General features: G+C 36.7%; 1 protein-coding gene across 1 annotated transcript in view; it reads left to right on the forward strand.

The window, feature by feature from the left end:
• The first annotated feature begins 1,166 nt into the window (after positions 1–1,166).
• LOC121418216 (polypeptide N-acetylgalactosaminyltransferase 2-like) overlaps positions 1,167–19,933 on the forward strand; it is a 91,258-nt gene continuing 72,491 nt past the window's right edge. The window contains exons 1-4 of the mRNA XM_041611953.1: positions 1,167–1,395; positions 5,641–5,882; positions 16,052–16,150; positions 18,036–18,103. Of these exons, the coding sequence (XP_041467887.1) occupies positions 1,291–1,395; positions 5,641–5,882; positions 16,052–16,150; positions 18,036–18,103 (514 nt within the window). The 5' untranslated portion in view covers positions 1,167–1,290. The remainder of the gene's footprint in view (positions 1,396–5,640; positions 5,883–16,051; positions 16,151–18,035; positions 18,104–19,933) is intronic.

A 19,933-nucleotide genomic window follows, 5' to 3' on the forward strand; every position in this document is an offset into this window, starting at 1 on the left:
GTGAAATGGGTATAACAGCTACGTCGAGCATAGCAGGAAATTAGACAAAATGGTAAAATATATTAAATGGAAATAATACCAAATGGTGAATAAATGAATTGGTTGTAGAAAGAGTATATGGGATGAGACCAAAAGAAAAATATACAAAGCAATACTACCCAAATTGGCAAGTTACCTGTAATGCCACCTAAAAATAATTTGCGACAAGGAATTGTCCTCTTGTTCAGAGACGGTGTTATTGAAGAAATGAAAGATAGAGTGCAATAAAGAAATTAGAAATCTTTTGTATATTTTATCTAATTGATCATGATGGTTTGGATGGATATTGATGGGGAAGATCTTCATTTCATTTCTAGAATAATATGAAATTTCCCATTGGTTAACAGCTTTTAAAAGGAGATGATGAGGGCAACATGTAAAAGTCATGCCTCTAACTTGAAGGAAAGTCCATTTGATTTTGATGTCTTGCAAGGTAATCACGATCAAAAGTGAAAGTCCAGCCGAGGTGGAGATAAGTAGAGAGGGGTCAAAATACAAGAAGGCCCTCTGTTCTTTGTTTTTCCTTTTTATATTTTTGCGAAATATTGCCCCAGCCTTCAATTCACCCAAGTTTTTTCATGACTTTCATTAATTGCCGTTTCTAATGGGGCATTAAAAGCATGTTTTTTTTTCTCAATTGAAATAACAGGAGTATTGAAATATATGGCCCAAACTTCTCTTTCTTATAGTCTTCTTCCTTCCCTTTTTCTCTCCTGTCTGTTTGTTTTCCAGTTCTTTCAAAATCAGTGCCCCCGCACAGGGCAGTGCTGGGGGGGGGGGGGGCTAGCTGCCCCCTATCCAGCTGTGGATGGTGGTTCGGCTCCTGATGATGTTTATAGCCTAATATCATGAGCAGTTAGGTTTTTTTTCTGAGAATGTTGCAGTGCATTTATACCCTTTATAACACACCCCCTTTTGTATGTCAATATTTAAAAAAAAATTATTCAAGATTCCTCAGTCCTCCTTATCCTCAAAGTCCTAATTCTGCTGATTTCCTAAGTCACGAACTGGAATTATGATAGAGATCAGTGAGCATCTTTTTGCCCCTTTTATGCTTTAGATAGATTTTTTTATGTAATCGCATCGCTCGCGCAAGCGCAAGCTCGTGCGTGCGACCGGCCGGACCGGCGCCGCACGCTCCGGCCGATCATCATACGGTGGCCGGCTAGCGATCTAGCGAGACAATCTCTCTCCGGAAGTAGGAAAATCAGTGCTATAATTTTCTTTATTGTTCGAGGTATTTATTTCAAGATGGTGGCATTATTTAGAAGGAGATCTCGACTGTTGCTGATGGGTGCAGTAGCGTGGATTGTCGTCGTAATTCTATATCTTCACAACAACGACGATGGACAAAAAGTAAGTGCAAAGAGTCTCTGTGCAAATCGCATGCATAAACATTCTGCAAGCGAAGACAGCTGCGGTGATGAGCAGTCTGCTTTGCTTGTGCAGCGGAGCTTAGAGTCTACAGTGCTGCAACTGTTGGGGGCGGGGATGATAAGTGTGAAAATAAATACTTTGTAGATTATTTGGACTAGGCCTAGAGTCTATATAAAATCAAATCGTGTTCTCGGGTATAGTGAGTGATTGTATTACCGACCGGCCTTGTATTACCGAACGCGCGCATCATATGCGTCAGAAAATAATCAAATACGCTCAAACCTTTGCAACTTCCTTCCAAAGGGAACTTAAATAGAAAAATTATGAAAAATTATCAAAAACACAATTTCGAAGTCTTTATATCCTCAAAACAATAAAATATTGTCAAAATAGCTCATCAGTGACTTTGTTGTTTTCCCAACTTTTCCCATAGAAAACACACGTTCGGTAATACGATACCTTTTCAAGTGACCAAAATTTTTCACTTGCGAAGAGGGGTCCGATTGGAAGCTGATGTCGTAAAAATGAAAAACAATTTCGGCAAAATTTCTGCATATTTATATTTTGTAGGTATTTGTGTATTTATGGTGAAAGTTTGGTGAATTTTATTGGAATAATGTGTTTGATATGATCAAATTCATGAAAAGTGTTCGGTAATACGATCCACTACCATACCTTTGAATTGTATGTGCACACATGTAAATGGTATTGGTAGTGGATCAGTCATCTTTATTACCACCGGGCCGGTACCGAACACAATTCAATTAATATCAAACACATTAAACCCAGGTATGATGGGGTGTCCAAACTTCGCGCACTTTTGAAAAATATTCATCAGGCTTTTTTTTTACAAAATATTCATAATTTATACAATACCAATTCAAGAAATTGTTACCACATTGACGGCAAGATCATAAACTATATAATCATGGACGAAAATGTAAAGTAGGTCAAGGGGTTTCGCCGGTATAGCGATCTCAAAATTCTATTCCGATCGGCGAATGCGGGCTGTGCTGGAAAACCGTTCAGAAAAAGTGTGACTTAACTTCGCGCACCAAAGCTTTTGTGGAGATTTAAACAAAAACTCGAGCTCAAAAAGTGAAATATTTACATCAGATTGATGGCAAAATGCTATAGAATCGGTTAGTACCACATTTAACTCACATTTTTTATGATTTCTGCTTGCAAAATGGTGATATCGTGATGCTTGTTGATTTTTGCCGATCTTTTGCCAATATTTTCATGAATACTGAACTCATCCTGAGGAAACTTTCATCAAAGGGTAATTTTTGGTCGCTTTTCACGTTGATATCAGATTTTAAGGATATTGGCTAGTTTTTGAGATAATGACCGTCCGTGAAGTATGGGCACGCGCGAAGTTTGGACTCACTGCCATACCTGGCGCTGGCTCGGGCCACTCATTCAATGAACAAGGTTATGATATACTGTAACCTTGTTCTAAGTTACATCTCCATGTGTGGCAAAATAAGGGTGGCAATGTTTGGCCTATTTTCTTTTTTTTTATGGGACAAATGCTTGATTTTCTTACACTGTCAGTTTTCATTACCATGATTACAGCTAGATTCATTACCGGTATATAACTTGGCTCTTATGTAAATTTAATTTTGTACATTATTTTTTTTTTCTTCATGTAATTAAACATAGAGATTGAAAAATGAAAATTTTCTTGCCATATTACTTTCCCCAGAGGGTGTACACAAAAATATGCCCGAAATTCAAGTTTTTGAGCGTTCTGGTAAATGAAAAATAAATTGCAACTGTATGGAAATTAGTAATTTGGGTCACAAAAGTGATATTTTAATTTTTTTTTTGTGGTGTGTGCTCAATACACCATTGGCATACCATAGTCCTACCTGTAGATTTTCCACAGGCAGGATGGTAGCAGTGAACAAGTGGCTCGGGCGAAGTTCGTGCAGGCTCCACTTCACTACTGCTACACTACTTCCACCTACCCGAACTTCGGGACGGTGAACTCTATATTCCGAATGACAAAGGTGGGATTAAAAAGGGGTTTATTGTAAAAATCAAAGAAAAAAATATAACGAGAAAGAAAAATTGCTTAATTTCTTTCTCTTAACCCGTATTTCGCTCCGTGTCCATCCTCTGGTTATCCTCAAAATTGGTGATTTTGGGCCAGTATCTATTTCCTCACACTTATTATTCACTGCCGATTTCAAAACATCGCATGCGATGGGTTAAAGGTCAAACAGCATAAATATTTATTTTACATTGGATGGCTCAGAAAATACCAGAAATATTCTAAGAGTTTGGGAAAATATTCCAAAATGGAATATTGAAATCGGCCGTGAATAATACGTGTGAGGAAATAGATACGGGCCCAAAATCACCAAGTTTGACGATAACTGGAGGATGGACACGGAGTGAAATACGGGTGAAGAGTAAGAAATTTTTTTTTTTTTCTAATTATATTTTTTTTCTTTGATTTTTACAATAAACCTCTTTTTGATCCCACCTTTGTGTAATTTTGAAGATACAATCATAAAGTAGTGAGAAAATAAAGTTTGCAAACTTATCACAGATATTTCTTTATTTTTAGTGCATTTTTCGCTTCCTAAATCTTATATAATCCGCCGCATGTTTTGGAAGTATAGGGCAGATACCAATTTTAAGGATGTAATTTGTATTTCAGTGGGAGTTTTCGGTGAGTGATAGCGCCTGTACTTCGGTGTGTGTTGTGGTGATTGACTGTGCTTGTGACTGAGTTGGGTGTGCATGTGTGCTGTGGTTATGTGATTGACTGTGCTGGTGCGACATGTGAATTTGTGAAATGAATAATTGCATTGAATATTAAAAGAAAATATTTTCAAATGAGTTATTTATTATCAAGAAATTGAAAATTATGAAAAGGATTCCGGCAAGTACCGGCAGGTCCATTTCACCTCGGCCTTCGGCCTCGGTGAAATAAACCTGCTCTCGGGATTTTTCGTACATATAATCCAGTATATTGTACAATAGATTGTACACTATTTATATATATATATATATTCAATTTCATTGGGGGGCAGAGTACACACTAAAATGCTTCAAAGAGAATGTCTATGTCCAAGGAATGTTCATTACCCAAGGCCTTCTCACTTTCTCCTTCATTTACCTTGAACTTAAAAGAGAAGTCTGTCTATATATTAATACACGCCTGTTGGGTTATTTGAGCTCAGCTGAGCAGAGTCCAATTGCTTCCTGTGGCTACAAGTTCCAGGTGTTTTCTATTTCTGGATTTTACATCCTTTGATGAGCATGTGTGTCCAACTGTGAAACATTGCTTTCCAGAAAAAAGAAACCCTGCTCATCTTCAATTGAGCTACCGGTTCTCCAATTTTCCCGTAGATTAGAACATCAAGTACATCTGACTGAATTTGAAGTAATGATATATTTGGGGCTATTCCTGTTTTTTCCCTGTAACAATTAAGATTTGTATAATAAAGTCATTTAAGTTTGATTCTCAGACGATATCACAGATTTGTAATTTCATCAGGGTAAAAACGAAAGATACTCAAAGGCAGTCTGCTGTGCAAACCCTTCACTGAACAACAAGTTTTGTATGTGCTAGTCTGTGCGTGGAGACACGCTTGTTGATCAAAGTTTCAATCAGGGTCTGTGCCTGCAGACTAACTCGAAGGGGCCCTAGAACCCCCCCCCCACCCCATTCATTGCTGTGCCGAAGCTAATGAATTTTGCAGATTTTTGCTTTTTTTTAAGTGGCCCTCCCCCCAAAAAAAGTCAATGAAATAAATACCATTTAAAAAAATGCCTAAATGTTGTTTTTCCATCCTGTGTTTTCATTAAAAATTTTTTTTCCAGAACTGGGAAAACTTGAAGGTAATTGGGGCAATGATTTAACAAAAACAATTGGTTCAATTCATTGTTTGGGGTTTCATTATTCTCATTCACAAAATGGATTATAAATCCCTGTAAAAATCAATCTATCATTGCCCCTACAGTTTAAAAAAAGACGGCTACCTGGAAATGATAATGCAGTTTAATTGTTTTCACTATTTCCTGTTTTGGGGTCTATGAATTCATATGATGTGCTCCGAAAAAAATTGCCTGAACAAAATGTAGTGAAATTAAATGAATGAAATGGCTCATACATGTATGTATATGTGTGTCTGAACCCTAGATACAAGTGTTCAAAATTATACCATTAACAAATGTATGTGTATCCCCTTCTGTCTTTGATTTCAGAATTCAAGAAAAGGGAGACTGAAATTTGATGCAGCGGACATTCCTGCACATTTAGGGGACATTAACAATGCTGAACACATCCATGAAAAGGACAAATCGTGGAGAAATTTTGATGTAGCCACGTATATAGAGAAAACTAAAGTTCGCCCAGGTGGCGATGCGTATGTGAGAAATAAATTCAACCAAGTAGAGAGTGATAAACTTGCCATGGACAGAGATGTTCCAGATACAAGAAATTCATTGTAAGTATGAAGATGAGAATGATTTTTTTTCCCAATTAACATTGTGTCCCATCAAATTCATTCATAAATGTCTCATTAAAATTTGTTCATGTGGTGTGATACAGGACCAACATTGAAAGAGATAGTCTACCCCAACAAAAGTTGAATCCAAATTGATTTAGATTATTTGAAAGAGGAAAATCAAGTGAGCATTATTCTGAAAATTTCATCTAAATTGGATGTGAAGTAAGTTATGAAGTTCTAAAGTTCACTTCATTGCACAAAACACAAAACATCCTGGTTGGTACATTGACATCACCCACTCACTATTTCTTTTGTATTTTGAATGACATGTATGAAAGTATGTCTTCATTTTTTCCTCATTATTATGTGAAACAAAATGTGATTCCATCTTGAAGAGGTTTCCATTGCCCAACCTATTTGGATTCAAAGAAGATTCTCCTTGTAAACTGTCAAATCTGCAAAAAAAATGAAATATTTTTTTTAATATTTTGTAATAAAATACATGGGAAATGGTGAGTGTGTGACATTATTTCATTTGATTATTACCTGTGTTTATTAAATGCATGTGACTTTTCTGTGAAAATAAGGTAAATTCATTTTTAAAATGTCAGAATTCATAACTTTCTTTTTAAATGGATTTTCATGAGGTTTCTATCATTTTGATTTTTCTCTCTCCATTTTAACTTTTTATTCCAAGTTTGTTGGGTTTGACTTTCCCTTTAATGTATCCCATTCAGGTATTTGTGTCAGTTGATGACCCTATTTTCTTCACCCTCTTATGTTGTGGGTCAGGTTCAATCAAGCCTAATCTAAAAAATATTTTGGAAGTGCAGTCATTGTCGTCAAATTGGCTGCATGTGGTATGGTATGTAGTGCACTGACATCCACTTTAATAACATGGACCTACATGTACTACTCTGACCATGGAGCTAAATGTAGTATGCTCTGACAATAGGTCCATGCTTAGAACCTTTACCTCTATAGGGCCGTTTGCACCATCCCGATTTTTCAAATTAGCGCGCTATTTCTGATCCGGCAAATTATCTCGATCTGAACAATCTCGAGATTATTTGTAATGGAGATGCAATTATCGTGCTAGTTCGTAGGATTAATCTTGAGATTGCATTGCAATCCCAAGTCAACTTGGGATTATTTGCAAAATAGCACGTTATTTTACGAATTATCGCGCTAATTCGCAGGTGCAGACGCACTCAGGATTATTTATTCACGGCGTCAGACCATAACGCATTGATGCCTCGCTCGAGCAGGAAACACTCTTCTTGCGATGGTGGAGACGGGGTTTCTTGAATCTCGAGATTAATCGCGAAGAGGGCCGATTGGGCTAAAATCTTGAGATTAGGCAAACTCGGGATGGTGCAGCACCGCCTTATGACGACCCTTGGCAGGATCCATATAAGGATATTGCGCTATTAAGGAGTTAAACTTGGTTGCTCAATTAATTGCAGTGCATACATGTTGGTACTGCAGGGAACTCCCTGGGTACTGGTTAGCATGTTTTGTATACATGTACTGTACATGTACATGAATGCCAGTCAAAATCTAGTTCCATGTTCTACATGTAGATGGTGGATGGAAGCGCAACCCTGAAGGCCTCTGACGAAGTGGTATCTAGGATGATACATGTAGTTCATTCCATGTAGCAGCTGTCATGTAGCTATTGTCCATTTTCTTACTAAGGTTAGAGAATGTGCACAAGGATTGACTGACATATCAACAACTTTAATGTACATGAAGTATCAAGTGGATGACATAAGAAAATGTGCACAAGGACTGACCAACATATGTACTATGATGTACATGTATAAAAACTATAATCATAAATTAATGATTTTGTAATTCAGTTTGAGAGTTCTTCCAAGTAGGCACACATATTTTATGGACATTCATTCATGATTTCAAAAGGTACATACTGTACATGTAGATTAGACTTTGGAATTGAAATTTAAATGATTGCTTGTGTATACCCAGGGGGCCGTGTCATAAAGCCGAAGATAAGAGCGACTTTAAGAACAACTGGTGAACCTTCTTTACGCACTAAACTATCAATGAATATATCATTTACCACAAAAGGGATCACCAGTCATTCTTAAAGTCGCTCTTAACTTACGGACAGCTTTATGAAACATCCACCAGGGCCCCGTAACACAAAACTTAGCAATGATCGTAGGATATTTTTCTACAATTGATTCACTTGACTATAGTGTACAATCAATCATAAAAATCCAGGTTACGATCAATCGCTAACCTTTGTGTTACGGGACCCTGGTCTATGTTTTGAACATATGCAATGAATGAGTGAGTTGGTGAGATGACTTTGTACATGTAAGTTAGCATGCATGTATCCCCTCGTTACTTTCTGTATTTTTTAAACTTGTATTTCTCTTTGTTCATGTATATTTGCCTGAATTCAGTCAGATCATGATTATATCCAAGACATTCAAAATTGTGTGCAGAGCTGAACTTGGATTATAAATATGTACGTTCTGGCGTGTGAAGGAACCTATTATGATGATGAGTTAGCATGAGGTGTGAGGAGTGATGATAGAAGATACAGTGAATGACTGCAGACAGATGGGTGATTTCAATCATCCAAGGGGTCCCTGCTGAGTCTTCCAGGTATCCGATATCTCCCGCTCCAAGATTTCTCAGGAATCGGATATTTGTGTGCGATGGACGTAATGATCCTGCATGTTCAAGGATTCGGAGGACTATGTTGCTAGCCTAGGGGGATCATTAAGATCATTATAATATTCCTTAAATACAGAAGTTTGGTCAGTACATGTACATGTATGGAATACATACTACATTGTGCATTGTAATTGTATGTATTTGTAGATAGGCAGAATGCATTGCATAAATCATGATAATGATTATGATAATGTTGTGGATTTTAGAATGCATTGTTGGATATGTGTGCACTAAGTACCGATAAAGCTTTCGCATGTACTTATTTGAGGACCAGAAGGTTTGTTCAGATTGAAAACCATAAAGAAATATAATTAATTAAAATTTGTAGACTTAATGTGCGAGTTGGAATTATATTACAATGCTCTGCTTTTTCCCATATAAACCTACATTGTAAACAAATGTTTATTTTGGATTGTAATTTAAATTTGTTTAAAACATTCTCAGCAAAGCAATCTCAGCAATGTATGGAATTTTGATACAATCGATTAAAAAAGTTTTGCTGGTACATGCACATGTACATGCTGCAGGTATTGTACCATTTTCAGGATTGGACTGCACAAGGTTACCTGTAATAATAATAATAATATTCCGCATTTATATAGCGCTTAATAAATCGGAACGACGTCTCTAAGCGCTTTACAGACATATTATTACCCCGGTCATCGAATCCTTGCATGCCCGCATACAAAGTATGCACCTTCTCCACTCCCTGGGGAGCATTCCAACAAGAGTTCCAAGACTCAATTGCTAGGCATACTACATATGTATAGGCTTTCACATCCTACCGGGTACCCATTTAACACCTGGGTGGAGAGTGGCAAAGTGTGGATTAACGCCTTGCCAAAGGACGCTAGGCCATGGTGGGATTCGAACACACAACCCTCTGATTACAAGGCGAGAGTCAGAACCGCTACACCACGTCACTTCCACCTGTACATTGAATACAGTACACCTTCACCTATGCATAATGCGCCTGTGCTCTCCAGACTTTCGAAAGCATAAATTGTAGGAATTTTTGTTCAATAGTCATGATCAGAGATATTTTCATGGTAACTTGTTGGGTGACACACGTAGCCAAATCCTATACTCTACGTGTTCATGTAGCACATGTAGAGGATCACTCTGACTCATAATCTACTTTTATCATGACCCTTGAAATAACTATCCAAGTTTCCTCTGACTACAAGTTTCTATGCATGTATGATATAATGTACATGTATATGCAGGCCTGCATACATTTAGGCCTACATTTTTTTTGTCCTAAATAGTGTGTTATGGTATAATATGGATAGTCTGTATGTCTCTCAAGGTTACAAGAATGTTTAGGGTCACTTTGATTGTTCCATAGAAGGAACAGGTTAAAAACAAAGGTCACAAGCAAATATGTTCATAGGGATAGGAGACTGAGAATGACAGTGACTGTGCTTGACATCCAGATATGTTAGCACAAAACTAATTCTATTGGAGCCAATACAATGGAAATGATGAAGGGGAGGAAACTGTCTAAGATTTTATAGGAAATGTTATATAATGTAAATTCCTATTTTTCACAGTTTCAAGGTCACAGTAAAAAAGACCATCAAAATGATGAACATATATGTACATGTACATGTACCTGTAGTTTGTATGTAGGCAAGGTTCATGTACATCTATGTTCATTATCTTGCAATGATTATCTTTGCCAATTTGTGAATGTTTGATCATTGCAATACTGTTTGCAGGCTGCTGTTTGTTTTGGGAAAAAAGACATGTTTTGAGGCAAAGCCTACAGATTTATTACAAATTTTCATTGTAATCGTACAGCAGATCTTCCTCTGCAAAGGAATGCATCGGTTGCTTGACCTGTTGATCCTCTTCTAATCATTTCTTGCATATTTGATTTGATTTATTTACATGTATATTTCTTCTACATAGCAATATAACAAATACATTTTGACAATAACATTTATATCATTTATGTATCATTTACATGTAACATAAAATCAATTGCAGAAGATGAATTGCCATAGTAAGCAGATATGCTTGAAAATATGACAAACCAAAACATACTGTATATATAATCATATTATGAGCAGAATGGATGACTATTAAATTTTTAATTAAGAAAATCAAACCAGAGGTGATATCTCCTTGATCAAACAAACAAACACTTGCTATAATACATAACCATGAAGAAAAACAATGACGGTGAAAATTAATTTGAAGATGATGTTGATGATGGTGATAATGATGATGATGGTGATGATGATGGTGATGATGATAATGGTGATGATGATGATGATGATGATGATAATGATGGAGGAAATAATGAAGGTGGTGGTGTTGGAGGAAAAGGAATAGAGAATGAATTATGACACAGAATGTCAAGAGGCAAGGACCATGGTGACTTACGGATCTCTGGGCAATAAAGTAGTTTTGGATTAACGTAATGTAAATTAGAAGAATTATGGGTGGGGTAATCACGAATGGTTTTATTTTTGAAAGTATGAACATTTTGAAATTATGGTGGTAGCATCTCATTTAACTAAATGGATGGTCCGAGCTAAAAATATTTGGATATCTAAATAGAGTAAATTCACAGAGCGAAATGCTGAAAATTTCATCAAAATCGGATAGCAAATAACAAAGTTATTGAATTTTAAAGTTTATCAATATTTTGTGAAAACAGTTACATGTAAATGCACATCGTTTGTATATTCATTAGGTGGGCTGATGATGTCACATCACCACTTTCATTTTTCTTATGTTATTACACGAAATAATAAATGTTTCATACATGTAACTAATGCACTTAATTAGTTGTCATTCCAACGGTTTTAGTTCTTGGTAGAAAAACATTGGATAAACTGAATAAAATAAAAAAAGAACAAGTGGGGATAGGACATCATCAGCCCACCTACTGAATATAGAGACATGCCTAGAACTGTTTCAACCGGAATAATGCAAATCTTTAAAATTCAATAACTTTGTTATTTGTCATTCGATTTTGATCAAATTTTCAGCAATTTGCTTTGTGAATTTTACTCTATAGTGAGATATAAATATCTCCAGCCTGGAACCATCGCTTTAAATATGAACAATAAACTTTGTAGTGTACTGTCAGAGTTTATAATTGGTAAAATAATGGCCAGGTGTGAAATGAATATATTGTGAACTGGTGCAAGTGCAAAGTGCTTTCTTTTGCAATATTAAAGTAAATAGAAATAAACATTTATTTGTGTTTATCTGTGGTAGCCCATACTAGATTGTTGTACGTTATATATGGTAAAATTAATGAATTATAAAGGATCTTTAAAAGTGTTTTGCAAGGAATACATTTCTTTAATTTATAGAGTATCCCAACATTCCTAGAAAGAGAGGTTGTTATGTGACATACATATACATGTATATGTTTGTTTCAATATTAATTTTAATCAATTACGACACCAAAAAACTTTGTTTCTTTCTTTCAAGAGGTACATGTACATTATCTATAAGTATATTATAATGTAAGTCATTTGTATGAGATTTTATGTGACATCTAGAGCTGTACAGATCTGCATAGCACTTCGTTTGTTTCTTTCAAGAGGTACATACATTGTAGCCTATTTAAGTATGTATAATGTACCGGTATATAAAGTCATTTGTATGGGATTTTATATATCATGTAGAGCTTTACAGATCTGCGTGGCACCCCATTCAAATGGCAGTAGGCCCCTCCCATCTGTCCGATATATATCTTCATCTGGTGCAGCTCTGGGATGAGACAGAACTAGTAGTAACAGGCAGTCTGCATGTGGTAATTAATCAGGTAACCTATGCCCAAGACACGGATTACTTGTTTACGAGTTAGGATTTATCATCCACCCATAACCACGGTGTTTCTCTGCTTAGGCTCTCAGATCTGTTTCATGGGCTAGAATGTTACCGATCCACCCTGTATCAACAAGTTGACCAGGTATTACTCCATGGCTGTGTTTGGTGAACTTGATCAAGAAAACGATACCTGTAGTTTGGGCAATCCATGTGCATGGCAGAGCTTGCCAAGGGGATAAATGATAGCCCTTGCGCCAACAAGGAGGTGTAGAAAGGTGTGCTTTGCACGCTTTAGCTGCTGTATAATGAGTTGATTTGGTGTTGAATGTCAACTTGCAATCATGAGTGGTGGGAATGGTGCACTCCCAGTTCAGCGAGTACCACTTTAACATGTACAGTACCTTTTTTATAATAAAGTACCAATGTTTCTAGGAAAGAATGTCTCCATATAATACAGGTAAAGTCAAGCCTGGATAATGCCGACTATTAACACAAGTATTTATCATGTTAAAAATCAACGTTAAACATAAAAAATCTTGTAAGGGGCTCATTGGATAATACTGTACATGAAGTCTGCATAATGTGTTCAGGCTTGGGGGGATGAATACACTGTACTTAAAAACGATTTGCCATATTTTCAAGTCCTAATTTGTTGCAAAATGTATGTTTACGTTTACAAATTCATAGCACTAAAATTTGTTAGTGTAATCATATTTTTTTTTATTTTATTAGCAGATGTGATTACATGTAAAATGACTGGTGATTCAGAATGACATATTATTGTATATATTCATGTTTACTACTACTTTGCTATTGCTATGAGATTTGTGAAATATGCACGCTACATGTAAGTGAAAGTAATGACAGAAACAAAAACATTTAGTGAAATGCGAGACTTAAAATGAAATGAAATGTGAGTGACCAGCCATAGGCCTATCACTCATCCCTGTAGCATATATAGCGAGTGATGGTGGGACCGATTTTATAATTGATCATACACAATAGACAATGCAATCAATCGTAGAGATCAGCCCCATGATTCAGTCACAGACATAGGCGGTGGGGGGGGGGGGGACAGGTCCCCCCTAAATTTGTAGTTGATAACCTTTTTTTTTTTGCTTGTCAATTTTGTTTCCTGCATCCCCCTCTAAATTCTGGTGTACCCCCTTAAAATGTCTCTTTTCCCCCCCCATAAAATTTAGGTTGATGACTTTTTTTTTTTTTTTTTTTTGCTTGTCAATTTTTTTTACATGTGTCCATCACAAAATTTCAGGTAGACCCCCTCTAATTTTCTGGGGCTTCTGCCGCCAATGGTCACAGACCTTTTTATGTTACAAGGTCCAGTTGGTCTTTGCTGATGTATCAACTCATTGCATCATGGGAAAGGACCCCAGGGGATAGAAATCTTGGGAAGTATGTTATCATGCATGATGATCGTACTAAAAACATTTTCATTTCCATACATGTACAGTACACCAGTCTTAACGGTGCCTCTTGACATCTGAGCTGAATTATATATTCATGAGGAACGTCTTCCTAATGAATATACATGAGTCATGATATTACCGGTCCGGCCTAGTAAACCAATGAAATGTCAAAGCTGTTTCGTCCGGGGTTCAGAATACTATAGTAGTCCACTATTCTGCAGGGGATTCATTTAATTGCGGGACACTAAAGGGGATATAACCAGCAAAATGCTACAAGTAGTGGTACTACTTCTACTGGCTGTAACAGACCCATCACCGCCCCGAAACTTCCCAGGAGATACTGGTCAGCCGCTGGTCAGACTCGAGTCAAGGGCCAGGGGAAGCAACAGCACTGCACAGCGGAGATCGATAATCGACTCATAGTGGAATTGCATGAAATATTACATTTTTTCCATATCCTGTGGGTAGATTTACAAAAACATCTCGTCCTTTCAGTGCAGATTTAATTTTATTGACTTGCAAATCCTTAAATCGGTCAATATTCAGCATTTTATAGACATTTTCAATGCTCTTTGATATTTCGTCGTCACTCTTCGCCAAGAATCCACGGGTAGCCATTCAAGATGAGCTCATGAATATTCAATATGACGTCATAGCAGCCCGCGCTGTCATTGGATGATTTTCACCGACCAGTTTTTGGTCGGAATATTGGTAAAAACAATAAAATAACAAAAGAAAGTCGGTGAAATTTGGCTCAGATGTCAAGAGGCCCTGTCTCGCGGCACTCTGCTTCGCCATGTTCACTCGGAAAGCAGCTGACAGGGCCTCGACAAGAGGCGGGGGGGGGGGGGGAGTGGTTAAGAAAAAAATAGATCTTCAACTAGAAATGCATAGTCGGTGAGTTAGAGCCCGGAAACTTGTGATGTACAGTATGCTATTTTCATTAGAAAAATATTGATTTGAATATTAATGTAACTGTGAGAGTTTACAGTTTAGGAAAGACTTATTAAAAATGTAATAAACCACATCATACGTATGACATTATTCATTTCACACACATTCATGTACCATCACCCTAGTCTGCAAGGCACAGACACCAATTGAAACTTTGATCAACTAGTGGGTCTTCACCCAAGTCTAGCACACATAAAACTTACTGTTGAGCGAGAGGGAATTTTGTACACACAAGTCATTGCCTGATGCTTATTCAGAACCCTTAACTTTAGTGAAGTGTTTGCACAGCAGACTACCATCATTGTACATGTATTATGTGAGAGTAATATCAATAGAAAAATATGAAAATATTTAGATTGCCACATATTGTGAGAAGATTAACACAGATTTCCCCAATCCTTTGTTTAAAAATTTATTGGTGAATTCACATTATTCAATATCAGTTGAATACTAGAAGACAAATCATAAAGAGTCTCCTTGAAACAAAGTAAAAGACACACAATGTATGCATCAAATATCAGATGATATTCATGAATGTTAATAGTGAAAGAAGGGCTTCTAAATGAAAAAGAGCAATCATTGAAATATTAACCTCCTGATAACTATAATAGAAAATTGAAGTTCAGTGGGGAAAAGCCATACCTTTGCATTTTCAAAATGTATTTTTGCTTGTGCTTCAATACCCATCTGTGCTAGGAATCATTGCTAAAGATTTCGCTCTGAATCTGGGGATACATGCTTTAAATGCCACGGCGTGGAAATTCTGTATTGTGCAGGAAATCAATTCCGTAGATGTGAGATAAAATGCTAAGAAGTGCTTTAAATGTCATACTGTCGGACATCACAGATTCCCACCTCTCGAATATCTAGAGATGTTGTCTCGCGGGGTAAACACTTTCCGTTTGCACAAATTGTTCTCCGGTAGGACTTGTTTTGGAACTCTCCTGTTATTTATTCAGGTTTGATTTACATCCATGGCAGGCGCTACTTGTGCAATTTGAGATGTAACATGCCAATGCGCCAAAAACTTTTACCAAAAACACCAGACAATAATTGAATGAATGAAAATAATCTAATAAATTTCTGGGTAGTTAGTAGGGAACTATTTGAAATTCAGATGAAAACATGATGGATCTTACATACTGTATAAAGTGCCACTGTTGATGAAATTAATGTGGTTATTAAGAAATGTAGCCTCCGGTAAAGCTCTCTTTGTTTTTGTGATCATGAATTGTGAACATATATTTGTTATTTTCACATTTTTCATCTTGTATATGACAGATGCAGAAAACTTTCATGGGATTCAGTTTTACCTGCAACAAGTGTCATTATAACATTTCACAATGAAGCTCGATCAACGTTAGTAAGAACAGTTGTGAGGTAAGGAGATTCGTAAATCATAATAAAGATCTTACTGATTCATTTTTCCATTATACATAATGATTGGCCATTTCTAATAAGTGAAACCCTTAAATGTAAATATCTCTTTTAAATCACTCTCCTTTTTTCTCCTTTAGTTGAAAGTTAAATACCAAGAAGAGCATTTCAGCATAGATTTTTAAAGACTTATTTAGGTAATTCTTTAAACAATTTGTTCATGTCCATTTCTTTTTTAATGGAATAGAAGGGGTATAGATGTATAAAAGATAAAGACCACTACAGTCTAATACAAGATTTCTTGTAACTTCAAGACAAGATAGCAATTTCTTGACAAAATAAAGCTTCATTTTTTTTTTTGGGGGGGGAGCTTGTCTGTTTTAAATGAATTTTCATTTTGAATTTCACCATAATCAAGGACCGGTATTTATATCTTTGTGTTTCATTTGCTAGTACTTGTCTTTATCTCTAACTGGTATTTTGTTTTTACTTCCACTTAGATGTCAGCCTTCCTTGTATTAATGCTTATTCTATTACAGTACATTATCTATATTTTGTCTTCTGTTTACAGGGCTTTTTTATGTGTTTTCCCTACTCCTGAACTTTCGTCCTCACTTTCCCATCTCCCCCTCTTTCTTTCTCCACACTTCCTTCTTCCACTTTCCCTCTTTTCCCCCTGTGCTATGCACATTAACCTACTTTTGTCTTCATCCTTTTCACCAAATCCCTTTTCCCCAGTCATAAATTTTTGTCAATTCTGATTTTAAAGGGGAATGAAACCTTTGGAACAAATAGGCTTGTGTAGAAACAGAAAAATCAAAGAATAAGAATAAAGAAAGTTTGAGAAAAATCGGACAAATAATGAGAAAGTTATGAGCATTTGAACATTGCAATCACTAATGCTATGGAGATCCTCCTATTGGCAATGCAACAAGGATGTGTGATGTCACTGATGAACAACTTTCCCTTTGGTGGACTATAAAATACCCTCAAAATGTCTCTTTTTGCTTTTTCTTATGATGATACAAACTCTTTATCCATGATGTATTCTTAAGAAATATGTATTACATGCCCTCATTTAGAAAGAACACATGATCTATGGATAGATGTGATAAAAGAGGCAATTCAAGTGAAATATATACTAAAGTAATGGGGAGAGTTGTTCACAAGTGACATCACACATCTTTGTCGCATTGCCAATTTGCTATATCCATAGCATTAGTGATTGCAATATTCAAATGCTCATAACTTTCTCATTATTTGTCCGATTTTTCTCAAACTTTCATTGATCTGTTTCTTTGATTTTTCTGTTTTCACACAAGCTATCTCGTTCCAATGGTTTCATTCTCCTTCAATGTGTTTCTTCAGTACTCTGCTCATAAAATGTCTTTCTTATCCTTCTCTCTCCAGCCCCCCCCCCCCCACTTCCTCTCTCTCATCTTAATCGTCTGCATCATCTCTTCCTTTTTGGGGGGAGGGGATCCTTTTCTTTCTTTTCTTGTTTCTTATTTTTGCCCCCTTGATCTCTCTGTCTCTCCCGCTTATCATTCTTTTTTTGTAGTCATTCTGTAGAATGTACCTCACATCTTCAACTTTGACCTCATCCTTTACATCATCTGTTAATCTCTATTCCTTGTACTTCTCTCTTTCTCCCTATGTCTTTTGATAATAGTATTAATATCTCTCATCTTTATTCTTTTCCCCTCAGTTTTCTTATTCTTTATTGCTCATCTCCATCTCTCCATCCTCTACTTCGTTCATACATGTATGCCACCCCAGTCTTCTTTATTTTCAACCGTCCTCCATCGCCCGCTTTTAAAGTAACAAACTGTTGTTTTGGAAGTAAGGAGAGAGTGCTAATCTCGTGAGCCTTGGTTTTCCCTTTCAGTGTCCTGAGGAGGAGTCCGCCTCATATGATCAAGGAAATTATCCTGGTGGACGATTACAGTGATGACCGTGAGTATTCCTTTTTTCTCACCTTGGTAACGCGACGCTTTAACAACAAATTTCTTGCGCGTCCATGATCTTGAATGTTAGATCAGTGAACTCTTGCCAGTTTACTCTGGAACATGATCTTACCATCATGGAGATAATCCTAGAAGCCATTCAAGATGTGGCCAAATGGAAGAAAAAGATTGCTTCAGAGGCGGTGTATTGTATCATGGTTAATGATTACCATCAGCGATGATGAGTATCAAATTGATCGTATCCTCTTGTCATCCAATGCGTCGTCAACATGTTGCTTGTATGTTCTTGATCTTGAAAGTACCCCTTTCACATTGGGCATCCAGGAGATTATCTTGGAGATTAACCGGGAGACTTGTCATTGTTGTAACTACTTGGTAACCTTGATTGTGATCGGTCATTGGTGTGATTTCTTTTATAAAAGGTGGTTTCAAACCGCCTCTATCACAAGAATCCCCGTTAAATTACGGGAACTGTTTTCGGCTAAAAAATACCCGTTAATTATTCCTGCATTCACACCGCCCCGAAACACATCCTTCGGGATAAGTTCCCGAAGTTACCAGCATGCGCAGTATGGTCTGATAAGCAGGCAAGGCGCGAGATTCAAAATCACTAGCCCAGCAGCCACCCACGCCGCCGCGCCCAACGACACGCTGGGCTAAAAGTTCCCGTAATTTGCTTTCACATCGTCAAAATACCTGCGACCTTGGAAAAATCCCCACGAAAGTTCTCGTAATTTCGCCAAGTACCTACTATTTAGCGGGTATTTTCTTTCGGGGAAATTACGCGTAGTTTGCTTTCACATTACCAAAATACCTGGTATTTTCTGATCGGGGTAAATTTCCCGATCAAAGAATACCTGGAACTGGCGAACTTCGAGGCGGTCTGAAACCACCTATTGTCAAAATTAGTTTGCACAAGTTCCCAATTGTAGTTATGGAATTTTGATTCACGATGAAGCTTACCCTTGAACACCGGGGAGAGTACTTTGTACACAGGGCTCTCTATCACATTGCTATTGGATGCAAACTCATCTGATTCGATCAGATCTGTAATCTACCGTCAGGGAAAGTAATCGTAGAAATATAAAAAAGTGCCCAACATCATCAAATAATTTCTGTTACTAGCAAATTACATTTTTTTACCAAGCTGTATTTAATGATGAGATGTAGTAAAAAAAAATACTGCTAGTTTGATGGAGAAAATTGTCTCATTGTGAAAATTGTATCATGGTATACATCAGGCTAGTATGTCTATTGCAGAAATTTATAGTTTTTCCACCAAACTCTTCAGTGCTGTCTATGAGGTTGGTATCTCTATCTGGTATTGGCATGTTGACTCGATAATATGTAGGCCTATATTACTTTGAAAGAACAAATTGTTTTTTATTGGCCATGATCTTGAATTGGGATCATTGAACCCTTCATCCCATAAGGGGAGGAGCAGTCGTCTTACAGATGCAAAAGCTTTGTGGTGCCATTATGGTCAAGTTGCAGACTCCTGACTATGTCATTGTAGAATCTTTGATTGCAGTATATTGGAATATGATTAATTGCTTTACTTGTCCCTGATTATGTCATTGTAGAATCTTTGATTGCAGTATATTAGAATATGATTAATTGCTTTACTGCTCTCTAAGATAGTAGAGAGTTTTTGCACTGCATAGAGAATACTGTCAAATGGCCTTCATTACATTGAGCAACCAAGAAGTCTTTGTCTAAAATTCATGAATCAGAATAACAGTTTCGTCCTGGACTCTAGACAAACCACATTTAAAAAAAAGTTTTTGTCATCTCTGAAACTTAGGACGAAGTGCTGTTC

The sequence above is a fragment of the Lytechinus variegatus genome, chromosome 7 (genome assembly GCF_018143015.1).
Source record: "Lytechinus variegatus isolate NC3 chromosome 7, Lvar_3.0, whole genome shotgun sequence".
In the NCBI taxonomy this organism is placed as follows: Eukaryota; Metazoa; Echinodermata; class Echinoidea; order Temnopleuroida; family Toxopneustidae; genus Lytechinus; species Lytechinus variegatus.